Below are 25,817 nucleotides of genomic sequence, written 5' to 3'. Positions count from 1 at the left end.
CGGCTTACGTGCTCGGCTGTTTTGGAAGAACCAGGCTCGGCTCATGGTTTAGTTTGAGGCTCTGCCAAAATAAGGCAGCTCCAAACTTTTTAGAACATACTCCCGTATTTTTTGCAGCTAGACACTTGATTTTGAAGGCAACAAATGTAATATTGAAGGCGATTTAGAAGTTGAGGGTCAGAAATTTCCCAAAACTAAAAAAATAGTCTTTTATATATACATTAGCAAGTACGGCCTCGGGGCACCGCCATCTTTCTGAGTTTGGATGCGCTTGTGCGCGTCATAATCCGATTACGACGCTTTGCTAGGGCATCATAATCAAATTATGGCTGCTCTCAAGCACAACCCAATGACCAAGGTGGTGGCGCCTGAGGCCGCACTTGCAAATGTGTACACTGCGTTTAATCTTAAAATTGACAGCGGCGGATGCTACAAGCCATCTCACCCTGTTCAGAGCTCTGAGCACGTCACGTGACCATGCACCCCACATGTTGCTGCGTCCCTTCCGAAGGTTGCGTGCCTGTTAGCACAGCGTTGGACTGGCTCCGATGGCTTATAGCTACTGCTGCGTTTGTTGTAAGGCGGAACATTACTTTTGTTAGGGAATGGCTATCTACGAGGTGAACAATAAATACCTGAGATTGCCAGAGGTTATGGTGTGCCTTGGAAGAGTATGAGAGTCCATGCAGATGGTTATAAGAGTTGATAGTGCAGTGGACAGTATTTTTGTTTTAACTATGAATAGACCTATACCGAAAGTTTTAACACATCAGCTTTTGTCTGCAAGAAGAACTTTTTGTGACTGCATTTTTGCAATAGGTAACAAATGGCATTAGCGAATCTTCTTAGCACAATTAAACTTTCATGTTCCATTTCACTTTAACCAACATTCAATTTTTTTATATATATATTTGCTTGTTTTTAGCCATGTGCTGATAGTGGATCTTGAGTTTAAAGCGAATAGTTTCTCCAAGCCTTTCACTACCGTGCACCATGCTTAAACAAACATTTAGCTGATCTCTGGACGGTTCTTCCTAACCCTACACTTGTCCACTTCTAAGCTCAGTTAATTTTAATATATAGCTACCACATTTATTAATTGTGGCATGTAAAGGACTTTGCAGCTATCCAAATTGAGGGAATTAAAAAATTTGCTCGCTATATGCAAATATTCTTTCTTAAATTACAAAATTGACAAAAAAACAAAACAAGCACGAATGATGAGCGCAGGTTGTCACGACATCGCTACCTAACCATGCACCTGCGTGCTGCGGGGAAGCAATACCCACGGAGCCCGCTAGCTCCGCGGGCATTGCTTTCCCGCAGTGCACAGGTGCCTTGTGAGAAGCACACTCAAAGGGGCAAACTCGCCACAATCAACACTTTGGAAAATATGAATATTGCACTTCATCTTGGAGCGAATATCGAATAGCGTATTATTTAAAGCTGTTATTCAACAATTTAGATTCTAAATATTTGCCTAACACTACTCATTTTGTAATACTTTGCCGCTTTTTTTTCGGATTGTCATTATATAACAGCATTGCCCCACTTCACCTCAACATTTCTGCATCGATTACAATGTACCACCAGCAATTGGAGGTACTTGTGCTTACCGCATAACATTATGTATATATTTTTTATTAGAACTGGTAGTTTTGAATATGTCTGTGGATTTCTGTTTTTATGTTTGTTCATGACAAACAGTCACAGTCATACAGATGACTGACTGTTTGTGGGCACCCAAAAATAAATACTATTAGTATTACTAAGAGGAGCTTTTGGTTCCCTGCTTGATAGGCAAGAAATCTTATGAATGTGCCACAAATGACACAGTATCCAAGAAACATTTCTGTCATTGAAAGGTTGTAATGGAAGTAAGCCTTTTTTTGCTGCAGTATCAGCGAACAGCTTTCATATTTAATGGCTGTTGTGGATGAATGCAGCCATTCTCTTTTCACTTAATTAAAAAAAAAATTTCATTGAGTCAGAAATATGGAAACCTAAAAAAAAATCAAGTAAGGTTGCATGTCTTTATAAAATGCATTTCATTTTGCTGGCTTCTTGCCTTCGGTTCGTTAACTTTCCAGTGTTTTTTCTAGATGTTTTTTGCGACCGTCCCCAAGTTCCCATTAAAAGTGCCTTTAGATACTTCACAGGCGGCACTTTTACTTACCCATTAATGTCAATGAGTTCCACCTCACTTGTGTTGGGAGCAAAGCCAAAGCATGACTTGACTCGTAAGCCTTCGATACCTGAAAAGAAAAGTGTATAAATATTTAGTTTGGGCAAGTGATAACCAGAGTCGTATCGTGATATACTTGAGTAGTAATGCTTTCCCCAAATGTTTTTTAATAGGCTTGCGCAAAAGTCCCATCTTTCAAAGTCCGTTTCAAGTTCTCGGCAGTTAAAGAAACATTTCTTGCCTACCAGCCAGCCGGTAGTGGACGCTGTATTATTTTTTTCTGCAGTGTAGCAGTGTGTGCAGGAGAAAGCACTCTTAATTTTTGAAAGACAAGGTAACAAAAAAAGAACTTGGTGTGAACTTTCTTGTGCAACATTGTGAAAGTGAGCATGGTTTCCATTTACACAGGAAAGAATAAACAAATAGGATCATGGTTTTCACAGTGCTCCAATGCTGTCAAAGCTACCTGCATGAGCACGTGACTTCGTTTGGCTTGTTTGAACGAACGAGACGCAAGACAAAGCCACGTGCAAGGCTGCGGTACTGTGGAAACTACGCTAGACTTGATAGCGTAGCACAAAAAGGTTGATACCGAGTGTAGTATTTTGGGGGTTTTACATTCTAAACAAATGGGGCATCTAGAGCACCCCAGTGGAGCACTGGAGATTAATTTAGATGACCTGGGTATCTTTAGTAGGCAGCGTCAATCTTTATTACACGGTGCCCAGACTGGAATAAGCAGTTTGTGAGTATGCTGCCAATGGTTTGAGCCTGCCATTGAGGATCTGTAGGCCAGCAGTTTGCCTTGAAGTCACATATGAGGGCAATTTAATCCAGAAAAGAATCAAAATCGGCCAAAGTAACAATCTTGTTATTTTGGCTGAACGAAAACTATGAAAAGCGGCAAAAAGAGAAAGCTAAGGCCGCTGAACAACTGAAAAAACAACAAAAAAAATGAGACGTTTATAACAATCTGTAATCCCGAACTGGAGCACAGCTCTTGAGGAGGAGGAGGGAAGGGTACAGAGGGAAGGTATACCCCTCCTCCCTCCTCCTCACCTCTTCGTTCTCCCCGCTACTCCTTCTTTCTTCCTCCCTCCACTTCCTCCACCACCTCCTCCTCCTCCTCCTCCTCCTCCTCCTCCTCCTCCTCCTCCCTGCGCGGTGCATTATGGGATATTTCCCATAATGCACCACGCGGTTACTCTGACGCCGCTCGAGCCGGAAATGGGTGCCTAGGAGTTGCCCACTAAAACATCTTGGATTATAACGGAGCGATCTCTAAGAAAACAGAGCACAAAAAGGGAGGAACGACAAAGGAATTTCAACCACATACATAGTTCTATTATGTTTGAATTTGCGATCACGTCCCAGACAGAACATGCATATATTTTTATACAATTTCCAATGATATTAAAGGTGACATAAAAAAGGCATTTTCTTTTTGGGGGTTGAGGTCGCCATAGTTTTCAAATTCACAAGCAAACAAAAAATCATTCTGTGAAATCACACATGAATTACAGAGTCAAAAATTTCAGGAGACACTAAAAAGGTACAGATCGCGACACTGTTAGCGCGAACAAGCGATCGCCGGTTTTTTCAGTTTTTATTTTTGAAACCAAGGGATGTCATCCAAGTTATTGTTGCTACGGAAAGAGCTCACTTAGTTCTATAATGTAAGCGATAAAATTTCGTGCTTGCTATTACTATTCAGAAGTAAAATGCGAAAATGTGCCGATGTCGTGTTCGCGCTAACAGTGTCGCGATGTGTACACCAAGCAAATGTTATACAAAAAATTGTTTGTATCCTTTTACTTACCACCAGGACCATTGACACTTGCCCTGAGGACATACTGATGACCAATGACGAGCTCATGAACCTTCTTGTCTGCGTCCAAGAATCCAAGTGACACCCGGTACAGCTCATTCCTGGATAGTGTAAAAAATGACTTAGCAGGTTTCCTAAAGACATTAAAAACATTCCTCATTAGGTGCACTCGGTTTAGTCATACTAATGCACAAGTGGACAATTAGCGTACACTGCCTCTTTTGATTTACAATTTTGCATACTAAAAGTACACAGCCCACTCCAAAATACATATATATAGGGATGCCGCGAACTTTTTTCGAATCGAAAGTTCGATGATCGAATCAAGCGGTGCGAAAGGTTCGAAAGATTTCGAATTTTCGAACTTTCCATATCAAGAAATTCGACGGAAGTCGAATTTTCGAACTTGCTAAAGTAAGAAGTTCGACGCTTTTCGAAATTTCGAACTTATTACGCTGCAAAATTCGATCCTTGTCGAACTTTCGAACTTGATAGACTAAAAAATTCGATGATTTTCGAACTTTCGAATTTCTTGCACGAAAAAGTTCGAAGCTTTTCGAACTTTCGAACTTCCTACGCTAAGAAATTCGATAATTTTCGAACTTATTAATCTAGAGAATTCGAAAATTGTCGAACTTCCGATTCCTGAAAAGTCAAAAGTTCGACGAACTTCGAACTTTTAGGGTAAAAGTTCGAAGTCCGTCGAACTTCGAAAGACGGGCGGGCGGTTTCATTTGGATTCAAGCTGTGAGGTACATTCATAATTTTTTTTCTCGCATTTTTACATGTGGCGCCGCATTACTTGCGAAAGACAATGCCGTCTATTTCAATCGTCTGGCATGCTTGGTTTTAAAGAAATAGATTCCCGAAGGAGCGAGGAAGGACGACGGGTTTTCGACAATTGTCGTTTGTGCCATATTTGAAGCGCGCTATAGCCGGAGATATTTATGGTAGAGATGTTAAACTTTTTAAGAATGATCTATGTATAGCCTAGGTAAGTGTAGTCTTAAGATATGATTGCTATTCTTTAAGACGAGTTTCGAAGAAATATCCAAACATGTATCTATGGGCAATTACGCCCTAAACTTGGTAATTTTTTTCGTCGTAATTGTTTGAGGTATCGCATTTAAATTAACACCACGGACAGTACATATCATTAACATCTGCAGAATACAAATTAATGTATATATTGTTATTTTCATGTTGAAGAAGAAATTAACTCAGGGAAAAGATTTCTAATATTGTTCAAACTCGGCACGTCATAAAAAATAATATATATATATATATATATATATATATATATATATATATATATATTCTTTTTTATTTTTCATTTCACGTTTTTGGGACATGTTTCCTTTAGCCTGTACACATTTTGGTAGAAGAAACTTCTTTCGTAGTTCTGGGTCTGTGAATATGAGAGAATACAACACTTCCGGTGGATTCTTGAGTTTTTTTTCTCCAGCTTTTTATTTTTTGCATTTATTGTTATGTTTATTTATTTATTAGTTTTTACCAATGGCACAGTTATTTAGGTCGAAAAGACAGCTTCCGAACCACCGAGCATGGGACGAGTAGCACCTTCTGACAACGCGTTTCTAACAATGACCATCTACGCGACCTTTTATGCAGTGAAGAGCGACAGTAGCTGTACATATGCATAAATAATTTCAGATTAAAATAAGCTGGACCATGCCCTCTTTCCCCGTATTATTTTCTTTAACAGTCCGAAATATCTGGGGGGGAGGGGGGGGGGGGGAGAGAGGCTGAAGCCCTCTCCCCCCCCCTTTCCCCCCGTTTTTCCTCTTCCGACGCTACTGGTATGGTAGAACGCTCCTCGATTTCAAGTTTTGTCAGCTTCTGTGCTTTTTGCTCGGCGTTTCTTCCGTCTCGGAAGATAAACCTCCAAAGCAACCACAAACTAAAGAATTGTCAAGGTGCAGGCGAGCTGGTGTATGTTGATCATGATGCAAGATCCCTTGCAGGCGAGCTGGTGTATGTTGATCATGATGCAAAATCCCGAGACTGGGAACAAAATTCGAAAGAAATAGTGTAAGAAGAAAGAGAAAAAAATGAAAGCCGCTTACAACTCCCTGTAACGCCGAATTAGAGCGCAGCTCTTGAGGAGGAGGGAAGGGCACTGGGGGGGGGGGGGGTTAAACTAACCAGGGGGGGGGGGGTCCCGTGACCTTGGGGGTCACGTGACCCCCAATGCCGATGATGTCATCACTGACGTCACTGATGACGTCATCAGTGACGATGACGATGCGGGTACCGATGACGTCATTAGTGACGTCACTGATGACTTCACTAGTGATGATGACGATGACGATGCGAATGTCGGTGACGTCATCAGTGACGTCGCTGATGACGTCATCAGTGATGATGACGATGCGGATGTCGGTAACGTCATCAGTGATGATGACGATGCGGATGCCGGTGACGTCATCAGTGATGATGACGATGACGATGTGGATGCCGGTGACGGCATTAATGACGTCACTGATGACGTCATCAGTGATGATGACGATGGGGATGTCGGTAACGTCATCAGTGATGATGACGATGCGGATGTCGGTAACGTCATCAGTGATGATGACGATGCGGATGGCGGTGACGTCATCAGTTATGATGACGATGACGATGTGGATGCCGGTGACGTCACCAGTGATGATGACGATGTGGGTACCGATGACGTCATCAGTGATGATGACGATGTGGATGCCGGTGACGTCATCAGTGACGATGACGTCATCGGGGGGTCACGCGACATCGGCGGGGGTCACGTGACCTCGAGGAGGGGGTCACGTGACCTCAGGGGAGTCACGTGACTTCGGGGGGTCACGTGCCCCCCACCAGGTCACGTGACCCCGGTGGGGGGCTCGCGCGGTGCATTATGGGACATTTCCCATGATGCACCGGGGTCACGTGACCTCGGGGCGGTCACGTGCCCCCCACGAGGTCACGTGACCCCGGTGGGGGGCTCGCGCGGTGCATTATGGGACATTTCCCATGATGCACCGCGCGGTTGCGCCGACGGCGACGGCGACGCCGCTCAAGCCGGAAACGGGCCCCGAAGAGCTGCGCTCTAAAAGGGGACAGGACAACGTCTTAAACTCAGCTGAGTTGAGTTCGAGACGCTGTCCTGAGCCGAGTTTTCATCTGAGTTGAGTTTGAGACCTTGTCCTGTCTCCTTTTTTCTGTCTTCTTACACTTTTTCTTTCAAATTTCATTCCCAGTATCAGGATTTTGCATAATGTACAAACTAAACTTACTATATGCCAGCATCACTCGGGCGGCTTTCGAGCGGATTACTACCAGCTTGCGGGGGGGGGGGGGGGGGAGGGGGAGGGGGAGGGGGAGGGGAGAGGGAGGGAGGGAGGGGGGAGGGGAGGGGTATGGCTGGGAGGCAGTTTGCCAGATCGCCTCAAGGTTTTTCTGGGCCTCAACCACCTGCCTGCCCCTGGCCGTTTCGAACTGGATGAGTATTGTTAAACAGTGCGTTCGTGTGATCCCTACTGCGTGATGCACGTTAACCCCCCTCCCTGGGCTGGCGGTCACAATTACTGATCTGCACATGCCACTCTGCACTGGCAAATAATCCAGCACATCCGGGACACTCGTCGTCCCATTTAATTGCCTGACCAACTTCGCGCAGTCTAAATATCACACCCGAACATTTCTAAACATGATTTCGTGAAAACCAGTGAGGCGTGAAAACGTTTAGCGCCGTTCACACTCTTGGGACCGAGTAAGACCTAGAGAGACCAGACCGTTTTTTAAGCCTTTGGCGACCTCTTACTGGATTGCATGCGCTGCAGCGGAGCTGGTCCTAAGAGATCGCAAGAGGGTTAAAAACCGGTCTGGTCTCTCTCGTTCTTACCAGGTCGCAAGAGTGTGAACGGGCCTTTATTTGAAACTGAAACTGTGGCGGAACATGAAAACCGGACTTCGAACTTTGCTCACTTGGACTTGAAAGAAATTTAAAACCTAAATTTTTTTTTCGTTTTTTTTTTTTTTTTTTTTAATTTAGCGTTAAAAGAGAATCGAAACCTTCGAGGTTTTCGAACTTTATGTAGAAAGAAATTCGAAATCTTCGAATTGATCGAACTTCATGTCTATAAAAATTCGAAATGTTCGAATTATTCGAATTTCAGATCCAAAGAAATTCGTAACATTCGAATCTCTCGAATTTCAAGTTAGGGAAAGTTCGAAATCTTCGAATTTTTCGAACCTCAAGTAAAAAAATATTCGAAATAATCGAACCCGAACTTTTAGAAACCGTGAAAGCTTCGAACTTTTCGAATTCGAAACTCCACGATTTTTGAAAGTTGCGAATTTTTCGAAATCGAATCTCCGTACGGTAGAAAATATCGAAACCTTTCGAATTCGAACATCCGTTCGGTTCGAAAATATCGAAACCTTTCGATATCGAACCTCGGGTGGTTCGCGCCATCCCTACATATATATGTACAATAATAATAAATAAAATATAATATATAAAATATACACCAACGAAATCCTTGTTTAAGAGCAAAACCCTACGTTTCGAGACCAGCTCGGTCTCTTTTTCAGAGGTTGACTGTGTACAGCGTATCCCCTCCAAAATTTTAGTGTTTTTTTGCATTGCATTAAATAAATGCATTGGTGAACTCTGCATGAAAGTAGTGCTAGCGGTTTGACTCAAATGCCAAAGTTTCGGAACTGTTATCTCACTCAAAAGTTGTGCAATTTTTTGAAAATTGAAGTGGGAAAATAGGGCCCATTCTCGGTAGCTGGTGCCATTGAGCTCCATGCATTTGAGGGCTCTGTCGGCCGCCATTTTTTTTTATTGGAAATTTAAGAAAATCAGTGATAATGTTTGATTAAAGTAACATTTAGTTCCGAAACTTCGGAATCTGGTTCAGACCGCTGCGCTATTTTTGGCCAGAGAATGAGCGTTCGGCAATTCATTGTTTATTTTTGGGTTGAAAAAAAAAAAAAAAAAAAACAACGTGTCGTTTTTGTGTGTTTTTTTTTCTTTCGCCCACTTTTCGTTTTACCCTCACAATGCATGTGACATCAAACTCGGGGGTGTAGGGCAAAATGCTCCCGGACAAAATGGTCCAAAGCGCAAACCCGCACTAAATGGTCCCAAGTGATTTGTTGACACTTTGGGCACTCTCTGATAGTTTTAGCGAAGTGCTACTCTGAAGGTTTATTCGATACATGTGTAATGTATATTTTAATCTATTCAAGCTTTTCGTGGTATATTTTAGAAAACAACAGTTTCCTACAAGTTAGTTGAAGGTCTATTATCGCTCACTCGGCTCTATGGCTCCTATTCACATAACTCGGAGCACTGTACAATGCTGGAGCCTGGAAGTTACGGCACAAACACACCTATGACACTAAAAGCGCAAAGTCACGATGCGCTCTCTGCGCTTGATCAGACTAGTCGGCACAAAAAAAGTCGACAAGCACCGTTATTATGTTTTGTTTTTGGCACTGTTTGATTGGTGCTACCAGTTCGTAGTGTCGGCTGCACTGCAACTTTAGTGAAAATTGTCACATCTTGCGACAGTATTTTTTTTTAAATTTAATTAGTGCAATGGAGGTGCAAGAAAAGGCATGTACATAATGAGTCAAAGACATCATCATGCACATACTAGATATTTGCAATGGCATGTTGTGGAACAACCTTTTTTTTTTTTTCTCGTACTGATATGTGCATGGGGCCATAAAATCGTGTTGCTTGTATGTTTGACAGCCTTGATATTGGTACGCCTCCACGGATGACCAGTCTCTTAGCTGTAGATGAGAAATTTATCCAGTGCAGTACAACCGCTAACCTGGGGTCTTTGACGTGCACCACATAGTAGTAGGGAGCCATTTTGTCCGAGATAATTTTGTACGGATCCCCAGAACCAGACCACCGCACATGGCGGCAAAAACTTGCTATATTACTTCGTTCCAGACGCAGCCAATGCTTGGAGTCGATGGGACAAATCAAGCAGCGTCAAAAGCGCACCGATGTGATGTTCGCCACGTTTGTGCACGTGTGCTAGTATCGCTGAACCGTCCATGTACAGGGAAGGTCCAGTCAATTGCACCTTTGACTTTCGTTGATAGGTCCCTCATAGCATCTGCTGAGTCTGGACTGAGCCCGAAAAGAACTATCATCGGGTCACACCGCCCTTTCCTTCAAGCTTGGACACCCTATCGTGCATGTGCTTTAGCTGAGTCACGTTGCAAGGCACGGTGACTTCCCCCGATCACCGGCAGAAACCACGGCTCAAACAAGTCGACCACAGCGCGGCAGAATTTAGCAGGGACTGTCGCCGGTTCTAGTTGGCTCGGCCGCCGAGAGAGGGCGCCACCCGCCCGGCAAATAAAATACAGTATAGCCGTCAGTTTTATCTGTTCCTTAGGCCTCATCCCCTACATCTAATTCCCATTCCCAGATCATCCCCCCCTCCCCTGTATTGCCAGATGGTAACAACCAAGAGGTAACGGCATAATCACCCTTTCTTTTCAATAAACGCGTTTACTACTACAGCATAACCGTCATTGGTGGTCCAATTTATATATTTCTAGGTTTTTCTTTTTCTCTGTCGAAAAGTTGTTAAATCAGCGAATACACCACGCCATGTCGCCATCGATCGCCTCTTGGCAAGAAGTCCCTCCGCTTGAACGATGCATGCGGTCAGCTTCCCTTTGATTGCAGTACCTTAGACAATCTTGGGGGACAGTAAATGACGCACTCCTGCACTGTCGTTTGTCCAAGCTCTAGATACGGTTTTCTTCTTACTCTTAATTTCTATTTTTATCTAAGAACGCTGCCTGAACGAATAGGTCTGATCCAGATGCCTCCTAGCGCATGCTGTCGGCCATTAAAAAAAAAAAGAAGAAACGCAAAGCCTTATTTGATTATATACGCGAAAAAGCGACGGCGTTGTGTCCTAAAGATGGTCACACCAATACGTCATCAAGCACGCGCCTCAGAAATAAAACGCAAAGAAATGCGCAGCAACGCAGATGCTTCGTCACGGAAGCCTGCGGGGGCGCTCAAGGTCAAAGCGGACGCGCCTCAGAAATAAAACACAAAGAAAAGCAAAGCAACGCAGATGCTTCGTCACAGAAGCCGGCGGGGTTCGCCGCGCCTGCGCAGTGGGGGGAGCGTGACGTCACCGCCGCAGCGCAGTGTGCGATAGGAAGACGTGGCGCACTGCTTGTAGGAATGCACTGCGTGTAGGAGTGCTTTTGCATTCCTACACGTAAGCAGTCTTAAGTGTCTGCCAAATTTTTTTCGTGTTGTAGGTTTTTTTTCTACTCTGATTTAGTTTTAATGTTCCAAATTTTACCGTTCGTTGGTTTAGCATCGCCCAGACTGAACAAACTAAGAACGCAGTTCGGGTATGGGCACGGAACTACGTTTGATGCGGTTCGAAGTAATTATGTAAATTAGTAGCAATAATTGTAACTCGTTTCCCTGTAGCGTGGGTGGTAGAGAAGCAGTTCGTCCAAATTACTTTAAAAGTAGTTATATTAATGGACAATGACTATAGTGTCTAAAGCTCTAGCACTTAACTAACCTTGCGCGAATGCCAAAATGGTGTCCGTTACAGCTTATGTTTTTGGCGCCATCCGCTATTTTTGCATTGCATACTACGGTTCTGAGGATTGTTAAAATCCCCAACAGGAACGATCGGTTACCCTAAGGACAGACTGCTGATTTGGCTAAGTAAAGTGTCACAAAAGCTAGAAAAACAACAAGGAATTTTAATATTTTCCCGCGCACACGGACACAGACGCGCGCGCGGACAAATACACCACACAATTACACAAGCGCACACGAACATGTTTTATCTCGATGCTGTTAATGGCGAGTCAAAACTTGTCAGAATGCCTCTCTGGCGATTCTCATCGGTTATTCGTGCGCTTTCCATCATGTGTTTTCACTCCTTTGTGCTTGTGCCAACGGGCAATCATAAAGTGAAGTGGAGGGAGTGAAGTAAAGTGGCAAGGGAAAAGTGAAGCCGCGTGGAGGATATGCAAAGGTTTGGTTACACACCTGGCGTTCCTGAAGTTGTTTTTCCCGCAGGTGATGACGTAGGACTTGTCGTCGGAAAGCTCAAGAGCCTTGTGAACTCGGATCGATATGGCCACAGACCGCTCTTCGGTACCTTCCTACAAAAAGAAGCAAAAAACAAAAAAACTGTTGGTATGGACAGAAAGTAGGTAAAAAACGTAACATCTTGAACACCCGAGAATTAGGAACAAAAACGTGGACAACACACACACAGGTATGTGTGCGTTCCCAAATCTTGGGAACACACAAGACGTCGAAAGTTCACCAGCTAGCCTAAATGTTCTCTGTTATTTCTATCAAAGCACATTTATTTTATAAATGGAACCTGCTTAGCTTGTGCGAGCAGTTGTTCGACTTTCACGATCACGTTCGTCAAACTCGACTGCTTTTTGATTTATTAGTCAGTGTTTATCGTTTAATATGAAGGATCGGAAATTATTTAGTAGCATGCTTTTGTCACGCGACAATAGTGACAGTTGCGCCTACAGAGTTCGGGCATTTGTCGGGTGGATATGGTTATCGTTTTAAACCAGGTGACAGCATGCTAGACAATAGCATGGTTGTAAAGTTCTTACCCTACAAAATGAGCTTTTTAATTGGAATACCATCTTGAAGATGAGACGAAATAATCCAAATAAAGACTCCTTTTTTTTTTACTATCGAAATGTTTTGGCCGCGCTGCATGGCCAAGATATTCATATCCCAACCAATCAAGTGCAGTGGCTAGGCCACGTGACCTCGGTACCGGCCGTAGTGATCGCTCGCGTCGCAGAGCCCAAGGCTCGCGTGGCGTGCTAGTCAGTACACAAAAAAAAAAAAAAAGCCCGTGCGTCTGCTTTCCCGCATAACACTCGGAGAGCCAATCTCCGCAACTTACGGAGGCAGCTCAGCGAATGACGATGCCGAAACGGTGATTGGCTCTCCGAGTGTTGTGCGGGAAAGCAAACGCACGGGCTTTTTTTTTTTAGGGTGTACAGGCCCACACAGGTACTGATTGGTCGCAGATGTCGAGTTCCTGCTCGACGGCCAATGAAACGCTGGCGTTCTGCGCTACGCTGCGTTTGCTGCGCTCAACGTAAAAGTATAACTGACCCTTAAGCTCTCGACGGTCTTGGCGGTCAGTAGCTAGCGCTATTTAGTAGGTCGTTTTCGAAGGGCCGGTATCGGTCCGGACGCGCGCTTCGAAGCATGCTTTGCGTGCTCCCGACACAAGTGCCGTCCTACGAAAACACCATGTGCTTAATCTGCCCAATGGGTTAGTTCACTCGAAGCTCACTTGAGCGCGTGTGATTATCTCATATTTTTGGGAGCAAAGTACGCGATACCCATGTACGACACACTAAGTATATACAAACTGCGTTTCTGTTTTTTTTTTCTTTTTAATTTTTGCCGCGATGGAGCGGTGAAAAAAGGCTACGAGAACAAAGCTTCGAAGTGTTCAAACCCAAGAGGGTGAAGATGCGTTTCCCCATTGTGACGGGCCTTACCCGAAAATCTTGTTTTTAGGTCCCAGTTCTCTTTACGGCAACATGGGGGTAACCTTTGCCACGGGCTATAACGAACTACCGATGCGCCGTTCTCTTTTCTTCCAAGCACCCGGCAGAAACATGCTCCCTCAGCATAAGGACGCCTCTTCGAGGGTCCTGTAGCGGACTTCAAGAGTCGACCGCGAGGCCTCGCGAAAGGTTCGCTGCACGCCGACCAAAGAGGGCAGAAGCCACGCTGCAGGTTTCTCCCTGGCCGCCGTCACGCGACCAGACGCGATATGGCCGCGGCAGAGAGCCCCGGCGCACGATCTTCCTTCACCGTGACACTGAAAGGCATGGACGGAGGACCGCGTGCACTCGGGGCTCCCTGGCCCCGCGTTGGCGGCGTCCAAGGCCGCCGGTTTCGTGAAAGTGCCGCTCACCCAAGCCGGCAGGTGTTTCCGTCAACGCCGCCGCTGCACGACGTATCGACGCTTTTTTAGGCTCACTAATGGACGCCTGGCCGATGGAGGTCTTTCGATCTTACAGCGTTCAGACCACGTGGCATCTGTACTTACTCTGCGCGACGCTGTTAGCGCCGCAATAAACACAATTATATCGTCAACTGTCTTTTTTTAAATTTTATTTCGAAAGGTTATTGACCAGCCATCAAGTTTTACCGCCTAAGTAATTATGTCCTAGGTGACTACCTTCCACCATCCTACGTAGTTTCGATGACATCCAGGCACACGCCCTACACATCGTACAAAGACGCGGTGTTCACCACAGACATTACGATAGAATCATCTGCGCACACGCCTCAAGCATTTTGGAAGCATGGCAGCTTGCTTCATACCCATGTCTGCTTCGAACATGCCTGCTGAGGGCTTTTTTGTACGACCAGTGTGAAATAGACCGTCATAGAAAGAAATAACACGCCTTAGGGAGAAAAGAGTCAAGGTACAGGCTAGCTGGTGGAAGTCAACCATTTCGTCGTTTACCCTGAGACTGTTTTTTTTTTGTTTTTTTTTAAAGACAGGTCTCAAGAGAGCTGTCTGTTTTTTCTGTTACTTCTGCTCTTCTAAAAAAAACCCCAGTCTCAGGGTAAACGACGAAACGCCTTAGGGAGTGCCTGGAGACTGTCTTTTGTATGGCGTACTGCCAATGTTACCGCGGCTTAAAAAAAAAAAAGAAAAAAAAAAAGCATTGACGCTTAAGTTTGCCATTGTGTCGGTATCCTATTCCTCCAAGCTGCGCGCCGCGCTAAGCCCGGCCGGGCGACCCCTCCGGATGCTGCCCGGGCGGGCTCTACGGCCGGCCGCTTAGCAGAGCCCGGCCACCCTCTCCCTCTTACCGGCGGCCGGGCCGCTGCGCCATGGCAGTGTGGTGGCGTTCCTTGGAACTATGCCGAGCGCCAGCCAATGCGAGTCTATCCATCAATAGGCTGCTACAGACGACAGGCTTCGCTCCATCGGACAGGGCAATTTAGGAGCCGTTTGGAGCGGCTTCAAAAGCTGATAACGCCGGTCCGGCTCCATGAGACAGTTAATGCTTTCGCATTGAAAATATAGGCGATATGTTGTATGTGTTGTGCAGGCACGCAGTCTAAATCCTCTTTGCGCCGTTATTCAGTGAGCGGAGACCCATCGTAATGCGTTTGGAGCGATTTTAATCTTTGGGAAGACCGTTCACCACAAAGGGAAAGACGGCTTTCCACCCCGAGAAACGAACCGTATATTCGGCAGTGTTTCATTTGTCACGCAACGCTAACAGGTGGCACACTCATGACACACTGCCTCGTTTCTCATTACACATACGCGTGATATATGCGACTGGCCAGTCGTATATTGACAGGTGTGACACTGTTCTGTAGTATAGGACATAGTCCTGTGCCGTTTTCACTGGGCACTCTCCTGTCTTAGTACACCATATATAACGTCCGCGCTGCTGCATCCTCCCGTGAGAGTGACTTGTGATGTCGCCGTATGTCATGCTTGCCGTATTACCGTATGGTACCACCCTGCTACCTTGTCGTATATGTCACTGTTCTAGTTTATTGTAACCTTTGTTTCGGGGTCTTCTCTTTTGGCCCGAGGTGAGAGCAGCGAGAGCGTTCTCGGGTTATCATTGGACGTGGCGTCACAGCTTTTTAATGGGCGAGTGTTATCAGCCAATGAGAGATTTTTTAATGTTCGCGAGCTCACGATCGGACCGTATTTTTGTGGATCCTTCTCCTCCTGTAGTCATTAGCACTAATTTATGAAATGGTTCCAAGTTCGCGCCAAAACTGAACGGAACCGGCGTCTTCATATTAGACCCACAAAATGCATAGGTTAACGTGCCTAACCATAAAAAAAAAAAAAAAAAAAAAAAAAAGGTACGAACGTTTTTGCTTGCAGCATGAAGTCAGGATTGGCCATGCTCGCCCCGGAAGAGTTTATTTTGTCGTTCGTGACTAGTTTCGGTATCTCTTCTCTTTCGCCTCGCGACCCGCCGACAACCTGGATAGAATTCGTCTCGAAGTTGCCTTAGAAAAGCGTGTAGTGCAGTTCTTTTTATTGGGTTTTGTTTTTTATTGTCAGGAGTGAACAGAAAAAAAAAAAGTTTAACGATCGGTTCATGGAACGTTGAATATAGTACTTGTGGAGAAATGAAATTTGTTTGGCAGTAGTAGTAATAAGCGTTTTAAGGAAGTAGGGAAAGGGGGGGGGGGGGGGGGGAGTGAGAGCCAATTTTGTACGCCCGCTGGGCGCATTTGTCACTGGTTCATTTGTTTGGTTGAAACTTTTTGCAGTATTGACTGGGACACCGTTATCTGACCTACCCATGAAATAAATATTTGAAGTTTGCTTCAATGGCTCCGGCGGTGTAAAAGTTTATTGTGCGCGAAAAAACAACAAAAGAACTCACGCACATAAAATAGGGTGTCCCCCCAAAGAATAGAATTTTTTTTTTTTTTTTTTTTTTCTGCGCAAAAATAAACTACGCGTCGCTGAACCCTCATTCTCCGCCCGAAGGTAGCGCTAGAAGTTCGAATCATATGCCAAAGTTTCAGCCTGAACCGACATCTCATTCAGAAGTTATTTAAGTGATTGACCCATTTTATGGATAAAAAACAGGGCGATAGATGACAAGAAAAAAAAAAAAAAAAAAAAAAAAAAACACGCTTTTCGTATAAGGCTCGTCAAATTATGAGGCGCTGTAAAAAACCCGTCTTCTCCGTTAAGCCCTTATTTCGAACTCTTTTTGCTCGCGTTCCGCCCATCGAAAAGCATGTGGGAAGCGCATCAGCACGGACCTCGTATCGCTGCGCCGCAGTGTTCTTCCGCAGCAAAACGGCCGTCTGCTTTCATCGCCGTCACCAAGGCAACGAACGCCGGATGACCTTTTCGGACGACGCGTGTATCACTGGGGTTCGTGTTGACCCCCCCTCGGCCTCGGCCTGCGTCCACGACGCCTCGCGGTGACAGTCTGCGGCTGCTCATTACAAAACTATTAAACTTTGGCTAGCAGACGACGTTCGTCGGCACTGCGAGGGCGATGAAAGAAGACCATCTTTATGCTACGGAAAAACAGTGCGGCGCAGCGATACGTGGTGCGTGCTGAGGCCCTTCCCGCATGCTTTTCAAATTTTAATGGGCGGAACGCGGAAAAGAATACGAAATAAAGACTTAACGCAGAAAGCTGTTTTTTTTTTGTTTTTTTTTTTTTCAGCGCCTTATAATTTGACAACCTTTACACGAAAAGCGTGTTTTTGGACCGGAGTTTGGAGACAGTTTTTTTTCACAAAAACATGGGTCTAACTCTAAAGTATCAATGCAGCAAATGAACAACTCGAAACGAGTTAACACAGCTTAACAAAAGACGAGACATCCATTATCAGGTACGCTCCTTCATAAGCAACAACACAAGCAAGAAAAACGTACAAGCGAAACGCTTGACGGTGTGGTAGATGACATGGCAGATCCCAGCTTGCCTTGTGCTTCCCAAGATTGCGATCGGTCTTACGGGGAATAAGAAAAACTATCGCAGATTAGGGATGATGCTTAGTAGCTTGCATATCGCGCGAGAGACAACAATGCCAGCTTCGCGTACGACACTCGATCAGTCAAAGGAAACGATTCCAAGAGAATAATAGTGCGTGTACCCTATGGCGCGTTCTTTGACGTTCGCTCGCGACGCATATATATATACATCGCCTGCACGCGCACGCAACACAACAAACAAATTTTCCGCCGCGAGTCCCAGTTTTTATCGGGGTGTGTTTCTTCTGACAGGCGTCTGTAAGACCTAACGAGTTTTGTTTTTTGCGACGGCACCGACGAGCGGAGTTCAAGACCGCCGGAGGTCGGCTTTGGCGCCGAGACGAGTCGAACCGGCTTTTGGGCTTTAGACCGAACAGCGGCCAGTGGCGCGAAAAAATCTAGTGACCCCGTTTTGGTCTCGTTGTTGCTGTTTTGTCTTTCTTGTTTGTGCCCGAGAGCTTTCCGCTGTCTTTTAGACGTCGTGGAAGTCGCGTGCGCGGAGCTATCGCTCTCGGCTGTGAAATCGACGTTGGAAAGTGATCCGTTCCGGCAGTTGCTTTAATAGGCTACAAAGACGGCTACCTGAGAACGGCACATCGAAGGTGAAGTGGGTATGGGAAGTAACGACTGTCTCTCTCCGAAGGTGGCAACTTGTAGCTATATATATATATATATATATATTTAAGACAGGTTTATATATATTTAAGACAGGTTTTTGAACGAAAATGTCACCAAAGTTGAGTCCCTGGATCGGGCAAATAACACGCCAAAAATTGCAACTGCTACGAGTCAATGTCCGCTAAGACTCGCACATTGAGGATTGGATATACTAGTCTGAAATGTCGCATAAACCTGTCTGAACTTTCCAGAAGCGAAATGAACTAAAGTGTTGTGTTTATGAGATGAGCTCGTAGTTTTATGGTTTGATCGGATTTACGACACTTTCGTTCACTTTGACGGGAGCTTATATTGGGATGACTGTCATACTGTATTATAACTTAGAATACCCTAGACAGTCTCTACGGCTTCTACACTCGAAAATCCATGCCACGACTCAACGGGTGATGATTCAATCCCCCACTGAAATATGCTGTGATACCACGCGGAAGCTTATCGATTGGAAACAGGACGAACTCTAGATTGCGTGAAAATTTTCGAAAGTATTGACTGATTCTAGAGTTCGAGATTATACACGTTGTTCAACTCATACACGTTCATTTGATCTATTTAGAAAAAAAAAAATGTAATATTCGTTTGACTACGAAGTAATTAAGGCATGTCATCTGATGCGCGAGCCAACATCCCATATCTTCGGGGCTGATAAACAATTTTGTGTTCTCTACCGCCGCATTCAGACTACATGCTGTGGCGGACAATTAATTGCACGAGGGCAGTTGTGAGATGCTCGCGTAATACCTTTACTAAACTATGGCTGACGAAAGAGAAGTAAAATATCCAAAATGGCATAGTTACATTGCACGAGTCGTGCTGCAGAGGATTAAGTGGGACCACTAACTGTGTTCGACCTAGCCCCCCCAACCCCCGTCCCTTTTCCCCATGAATGAATGGGTAAAAGTCGGAGGTAGACTTTGTACAGTCGAACCCACTTATAACGAACTCGATTATATCGAACATCGGATATAACGAGCTAATCTCCGTTAAATTAGTTCGTTGCACGTTTCTGTTTGTACAGTTTCAATGCGTTTCGGGGAGTCAGTTGCGTCCAGACACTTTTGAGCACCATCGCTTACGCTTCGCTCGCTGCCCGCTATAGACTGCATGTTGCCTGGCCGCCGCTCACGCATTCCACCTCATATCGTCGGTGACTGGACCACGCATTTCTGGCGTGGTCGTGAATAAACCAACTCAATCCATTAAAACTTATTCGTGCTTTGACACCGCGAGCTGCGGTAGCCTGGCGCCACGAGTCGCCGCAATGAGAAAGTGTATAAATAGAAACGGACGCGTTCGCACCACGGCCATAAAATAAAAACGAAATCGAGGCACGCGGTGCCTCAACTTTCGTTTTCGATTTCGAGGCGCGAAAGCGGGTCAGAAAAAAGTGTATAGCTTCGACTCACCGGTGTATGGGGAATTCCGCTGATGGCTTTTAAAGCGCTTTTAAGGCTTTTTTTTTTTTTTTTTTTTTTTCGTATCTTTATGCGTGTGCGAGCTATAGCATATTTACCGCTCGCGCGTGGTGTTTGGTGCGCTTTTAGATGGCTCCAAATTCACCAGCCGAACCTAGTAGTTCGGAATGCCACATCATGCACGCATGCGCGGTTTGGAATTCGATACGCTCTATATTCGCCAGAGCACACGGGCGGGCACGACATGCGCGAAAGAAAGGGGTTTACACGCCGAAATGCATTGTTTTGTCTAGCGTTTCTAAGCTTATTTTTGTATTTGTTTGTTGTTTTGTTCTCGGCCGTGTTTTCGATTGTTTTAGTCTGTAACTTTCTGGGCCTGTCGCTCGTCTCGTGCGCGGCGCGTTTTTACAACCGTCGGCGCGGGAGACCGATTTGTGCCACGAGGGCGTGTGTGCGAAAATCGTGACTACAGGCTCTCGAGACTTCCCCGTCCACGTCCGACGCACAATGGTACGGCCGAGCTGCAGGAAAGGCACGGGAATCGAAGCATGCGCGAGCCTTTTTAAAACTTGGCTACCCGCGAGTTCAGATTAATCTTCCCTTCTTCGTTTTTTTCTATGCATTTTCTGTTCATTTCTTTGGTGGTGTGAGAAGGTATACGTGCAACGTTTCTTTCAACTCTATCTTGATGTCAGTTTAGGAATGGTTTCCATCGATAAGGTGGCCCAAATACTGAGCACTGATGAATTAATTAAGAACAAAGTCTTACAGTTGCTACCGACGCTTCGCCAAGAGCCTTGGCTCTTCGGGGCCCCAAAAGAATTGCTAAGCCGCAGCGAAAGATTGGCTGTCTCTCCGAGTCTTTCAAGAGGTTGCTCTCCAAGCTCGACCCACGATAGCTTCGACCAGGCCACATTTGTGTTTTCTCGATATTTTTCTGGATGGATAGATGGCTGGGTGGTGTGGACGATGTGCAACACCGAGGCGCCCCTAGCGGCTCAGTTGCATTCTGAGAAGCATTTGTCAACGAAGATGTTAGTTTCGGTTTCCTCCATCGGACCGCGACTTGCGGCAAGCGGACACCGCTGACGTGCCGACCACGCCCCTGAACGCAGCGTATACCTCGCCGGGTCTTCGTAGGTTGACCTATACGTGTGCGTGTGATGCGGTAAGTACACTTCCCGGTGACTTTATCGGTCGGTAACGGATTCGAGGCGAAGACAAGCCACGCGGAGTTCGGGAAAGAGAAAAAAAACAAGAAGACAGCTAGTGGCTAAATGAATCGGGGCAATGGAGAGGAAAGAAGGCTGCTCAAGAACGATGGACAAGACACGGCACAAAGACATTGTGAAAGCCCGATGTTAACCTTGCTGCTGGCCGTTCATATATATATATATATATACCGGGTGTTTTTGCGAAGACTTTCAAAAATCCTAAAAATTAGGGCGATTGAAAAAAAGGAGAAACTCTCTTCGGGAACAAACTACGAGCCACGGCAGACGGCAGGAATTGCCAAAAACCTACTAATTAGCCAGATGATTAATTAAAACTTGTTAATTAACTTTTTAATTAGTGGAAATAGACATATGATTCCAATTAGAAAGTTGCTGAACGTTATCGAAAACCACTAAATCAGTCATTTTCAGAAAGACTTTAAGCGCTTGAGAAGAGTAGTAGCGCACTAAAATTATCACTCGTGGAGCAGGTACAAGGCTGGGGCTAGATAAGAGCCAGAAAAATCGCGTGGGCGCCTTACCGCAAACGCTAGCCTTGTACCTGCTCCACCAGTGGCAACTTCAGTGCGCTACTACTCGTCTCACGCGCTCAAAGTCTTCCTGAAAATGACTGATTTAGTGGTTTTCGATCACGCTCAGCAACTTTTTAATTGGAACCATATGTCTACTTCCCCTAATTAAAAAGTTAATTAACAAGTTTTAATTAATTATCTGGCTAATTAGTAGGTTTTTGGCAATTCCTGACGTCCGCCGTGGCTGGTAGTTTGTTCCCGAAGAGAGTTTCTTCTTTTTTCAATAGCCCTAATTTTTAGCATTTTTGAAAGTCTTCGCAAAAACACCCGGTATATATATATGTGTGTGTGTGTGTGCATGGGCGATATGCGGAGGGCAAGTTCGTCTGCTTCTTGCTCAGGGAGTAGCGTTGACGTCAGAACGCCGAGCCCTGATTGGCTGATCGCGACCCCCTATCTGAGCGTCGTCTGCTCCTTTGCAACGTCGTCTGCTCGCAACGTCGTCTGCGTCTCTCTGACCTTTCCTGCGACTTTCGAAAGTGCAGAGGCCAGAGGCCAGGTTCACAAAACGATCTTGCGCCAAAAATATGCGTAAGACAAAACTTGAGAACAAATTCGTATTCACGAAACTAAATTTTCGTAAGTTTTGCTCAGGTAACGACGAAATCCTACGACAGCTCCCAAACTGTCTTACGTACTTCTTACGATCAAATCAGCGTGGCCGACAGCGTCGCGGTCGCGACGACCAACGGACGTTTATTTTTCTACGTGCGCTTCTCACGCGTCCCGACTACATGCAGCAAGAAAAAAGTAAAAAGTATTTGAAACAGACCACGACGAACAAGAACGCTGGATCCACATACACCCGGGAAAAGCTCCAACGGCCACGGTTCCACTGACAACGACCAAGCGAGCTCGGCAGATAGGCCTAGCAGGCACTCCGACTCGGCGACCGTCTGCCCACGACCGGCTGGCGTGCTGAATGGAACATGCCCGCGCGACCCTTGTGAACCCTTCCCGTCTTATACTTTGATCGCTGACCTCAATTTTAGATTAAGAGGTCAATCTTTTCCTCTTGTCATCTCCTTGTTTTCCGAGGTAACGGTGACTCTCGCCGGTGAAAAAGCGGTGATCTCCGACAGACGGAGGAAAGGTAAAGCAGCCATCGCTTTGACTAGCAGACGTAAAGCAGACGACGTTAACTGCGCCGACCCGCCGATGCCGTTAAAGAGTGAGGAGTCTCGCCGCACACGAAAGGAGGGACTCTCGGTTCTTAGCAAACAAACCTCGGCGCCTCGGGACATTTCGTCTGTGAGTCCTCTGACTTCCCTCCTTGATGCGCCTCTGCTAGTTGTTAGACAAAAACAACGTACCACTTGAGTTATTTTGTCTGCCCTCTCTGAAAGGCGAAGTCGACTTCCGAAAGTCGCAGGAAAGGTAAGACAGACGCAGACGACGTTGTAAAGGAGCAGACGACGCTCAGATAGGGGGTCGCGATCAGCCAATCAGGGCTCGGCGTTCTGACGTCACCACTACTTCCTTTCTCATGCGCAGAAGACTAAAATGAGCCCACCTGCGAGGCGTATAGGACTCTAAACGCACCAGTATAGGATAGACCGATCTCACCAGCCGGTTTGACTACGCCGCCGCTACCGCAATGCATCGAGGGAACTTCAGTCTTTTTGCACGTGCGACAACCTCGCTGGAGCTCTTCGCGTGTAGAGCACGAGAAGGCACGAGCCTTCGCGTGCACGGCCGTCTGCCTCCTGTGAACTAAAGTTATGGCGGCTTTACGCATGCGCCCAAGGCTTAGTGAGATCGGTCTATTCGCACTCCAGGCACCGTAGCTGAGAACAATACGATAAAAAAAGAAAAAAAAAAAAGAACGAAAATAATGTTTTTTTTATTAATGGTGCATTGAGGTCGACGATAATAGGCGGACTCTTTTAGAATTTCCAGATGGGACGCTGGATGTCATTTGGGGCGAGACCCAGATGGGGCGGAGAAAAGCAAAACACAACGAAAATAAGAAAAGAGGACGATATGCCGAGTGGAAATGTGCATTCGGTAATGGCATCTGCTTCTATTTTCGTGAATTTCTCGTGACGGTTCTTCGGCGTGCAAGCGTGAGCATGCATGCCATCCTCCCTCTGGGACGCGCGCCTTCTTCGTGAGCATCGCAATACCATCTTCTAAATACGATTTCGGCTTGCCGTTTTCCCATACCTGTCAAAATTAGGTTCAGTCATTAAACGAGACATTAGGGTGATTGCGCAGGGGAACTGGTGAACAAACATATTAAAATACCATTTTTAGACCACCTGAGACTGGGTGGAAGAAACACGATGACGTGTCAGGTGGTCTAAAAAATGGTAAACTTACACCAGCTCGCCTGCGCCCTGTTTTTTATATTAAAATAAATGTGCTTTTTTTACCTCTCTTTGATTTGATATTTTTGAAAAGGTTAATGTAATTAAATGAGAAACGCTCAATGGCTGAATCCTTTCACAGTTGAGGTCAAGCTCAGTGCCTCCGCGCTTCGAGAGCTATAGTCTGGCCACCGTGGATGAAAAACACTTCCTTTGGGCGCCAGTCCGGAAACCGTGGGTACGTCTCAGCAATGCTCGACTATCAGGCGATCTACACACACCAGCAGGAAGATGGCGGTGCCCAGAGCCCGTACTTGCAAACGCCTAATAGGGGCTCAAATCGAATAGCGCTGCGTCATTCGTAGCTTTCGTAGTGCAAGAAAAAGCTACGGCATAGCGGCTCTCTTTACAGTGTTGAAGTTCACAACGACGCTGTGCAGTCTAGCTACAAGTGCAAGCCACGAGCTACAAGCGCGAGCATGTGGCCCTGAACAGTGCTTGCATGCACGGCACGAGCGCGCGTGCTTGGCAGGGACGCTGAACGCCCTGAGCTCGCCCTTGTAGCTTCTGCCACGCTCAGTATAGACCGACACACTGTTTACAAACAAGCCCGCGTTTGCCCACACCAGGTGTGGGCAATACGCGAGCGCAGAAACCAGATTTGCACGAGGTGGAGCTTCTGCGCATGCGCCGTGGCGACAACAGCGCCACCGCAGAGGTGTGACGTCACAACCGCGTGTTGGTCTATAGAGGAGTTCAAAACTTTTCCAAACACACTTAAATCGTCTTTATTTGGCCTCCAGGATAACGAATATTATAATTAGATTTTAGATTTATGTCCCAATCAATCCGATAACAGAGACAGAGTGCGGGATCACGCCTCAGTCAGTGTGCGCGGTTGGTTCAGCCGGTAATATAGCAGACGATGAGCGGTGAGCGCCATGACGATGCAGTTTTTTCCTGCTTGACTGGCTTTATCGGATCGCATGACGTTGGCTCGCCATCGGACTTAAATGTACCGCCATTTCCAAGGGGAGAGCGGATGCGTTTTGTTTTCAAGGCCACGTGAACGACAAGCGCACGCTTTCGAAACGAACTCGGCGATGTCGTCGTGACTCGGTCGCACCTGGTGCTATCTATATAACTCGCTCTACAATCGTGCGTCCAAAGGCATACGGACCGTATAAGCTCGCACAATGCGCCCCCGGTCCCGGTCGAAAGTACACGTACCGTACCGTGTCGATAATAATCCAAGCGTCGCGCATACCTTCAGGACGTTCAAGGGTGATATGCGAGACAGAGATATATATACTTCCGGTTTAGATTTGACTCGGGAGGGGGAGTTTTAAGGGCCGCGCAGCAGTGTGCACACACTGCTTGTACATACATCCTACGAAAAACACGCGTGTTCGCCGCAGACGCGACGAAAGAAGTGTCTGCGGACAAGTCTTAAGCAGCATGTTCAAAGGCGTTGGCCTCATTCATGCTTGGAACATGTCTGCAGACGGTTTTGTACGACCTATGTGACCGTCATACGAGGAAGAAACACGCCCCAGGCAGTGTCTCTAAAGACTGTCTTTTTTGCATGACGTATCGCCAAAGTGACTGCGGCTTAATACATCATTATACAAGAGAAGAGACCGTCTGCAGACACTGCGTCGTGCGCGTTCCACTTAGGCTAGGTGGCGCAAGCTACCGCCCATTGCAAAGGGTATAGGAGGTATTCAGTGGGCGCCATATTTAAGCGCGATGTTTAGAGCGCATGCTCAGAACGAGCTCGCGTTAATAGGCTGCTGAGGTCGGCATTCTTGATCGTGCGTTACGCACGTTGCAAAACGACTGTAGAAGCTCGTCGTCAGCGCGCGCTGAGCAGTCGCGCACACAGCTACGGCCGCCAGTGAATGCTCCTTAGAGCCATTATCATCCATCCGCCTGTCCATCCATCCACAGGTAAGAAGGAGAGAGAGACAAAAAGAAGGAGCGAAAAGGAGAGAGAAATAAAAAAAAAAGAGATCAAATTAATTAAGGAAGAGTAG

General features: G+C 46.0%; 1 protein-coding gene across 1 annotated transcript in view; it reads right to left on the bottom strand.

The window, feature by feature from the left end:
* LOC115328902 overlaps positions 1-25,817 on the bottom strand; it is a 111,728-nt gene that overhangs the window by 13,133 nt on the left and 72,778 nt on the right. The window contains exons 4-6 of the mRNA XM_040215277.3: positions 12,067-12,182; positions 4,005-4,114; positions 2,177-2,255 (exon numbers count right to left, since the gene is read on the bottom strand). Coding sequence (XP_040071211.1) covers positions 2,177-2,255; positions 4,005-4,114; positions 12,067-12,182 — 305 coding nt within the window. The remainder of the gene's footprint in view (positions 1-2,176; positions 2,256-4,004; positions 4,115-12,066; positions 12,183-25,817) is intronic.

This window comes from Ixodes scapularis, unplaced genomic scaffold (assembly GCF_016920785.2).
Source record: "Ixodes scapularis isolate PalLabHiFi unplaced genomic scaffold, ASM1692078v2 PGA_scaffold8__174_contigs__length_109621045, whole genome shotgun sequence".
In the NCBI taxonomy this organism is placed as follows: Eukaryota; Metazoa; Arthropoda; class Arachnida; order Ixodida; family Ixodidae; genus Ixodes; species Ixodes scapularis.
Note: the sequence above shows the minus strand (reverse complement) of the source record. Positions and strands in the feature narration are given on the sequence as shown.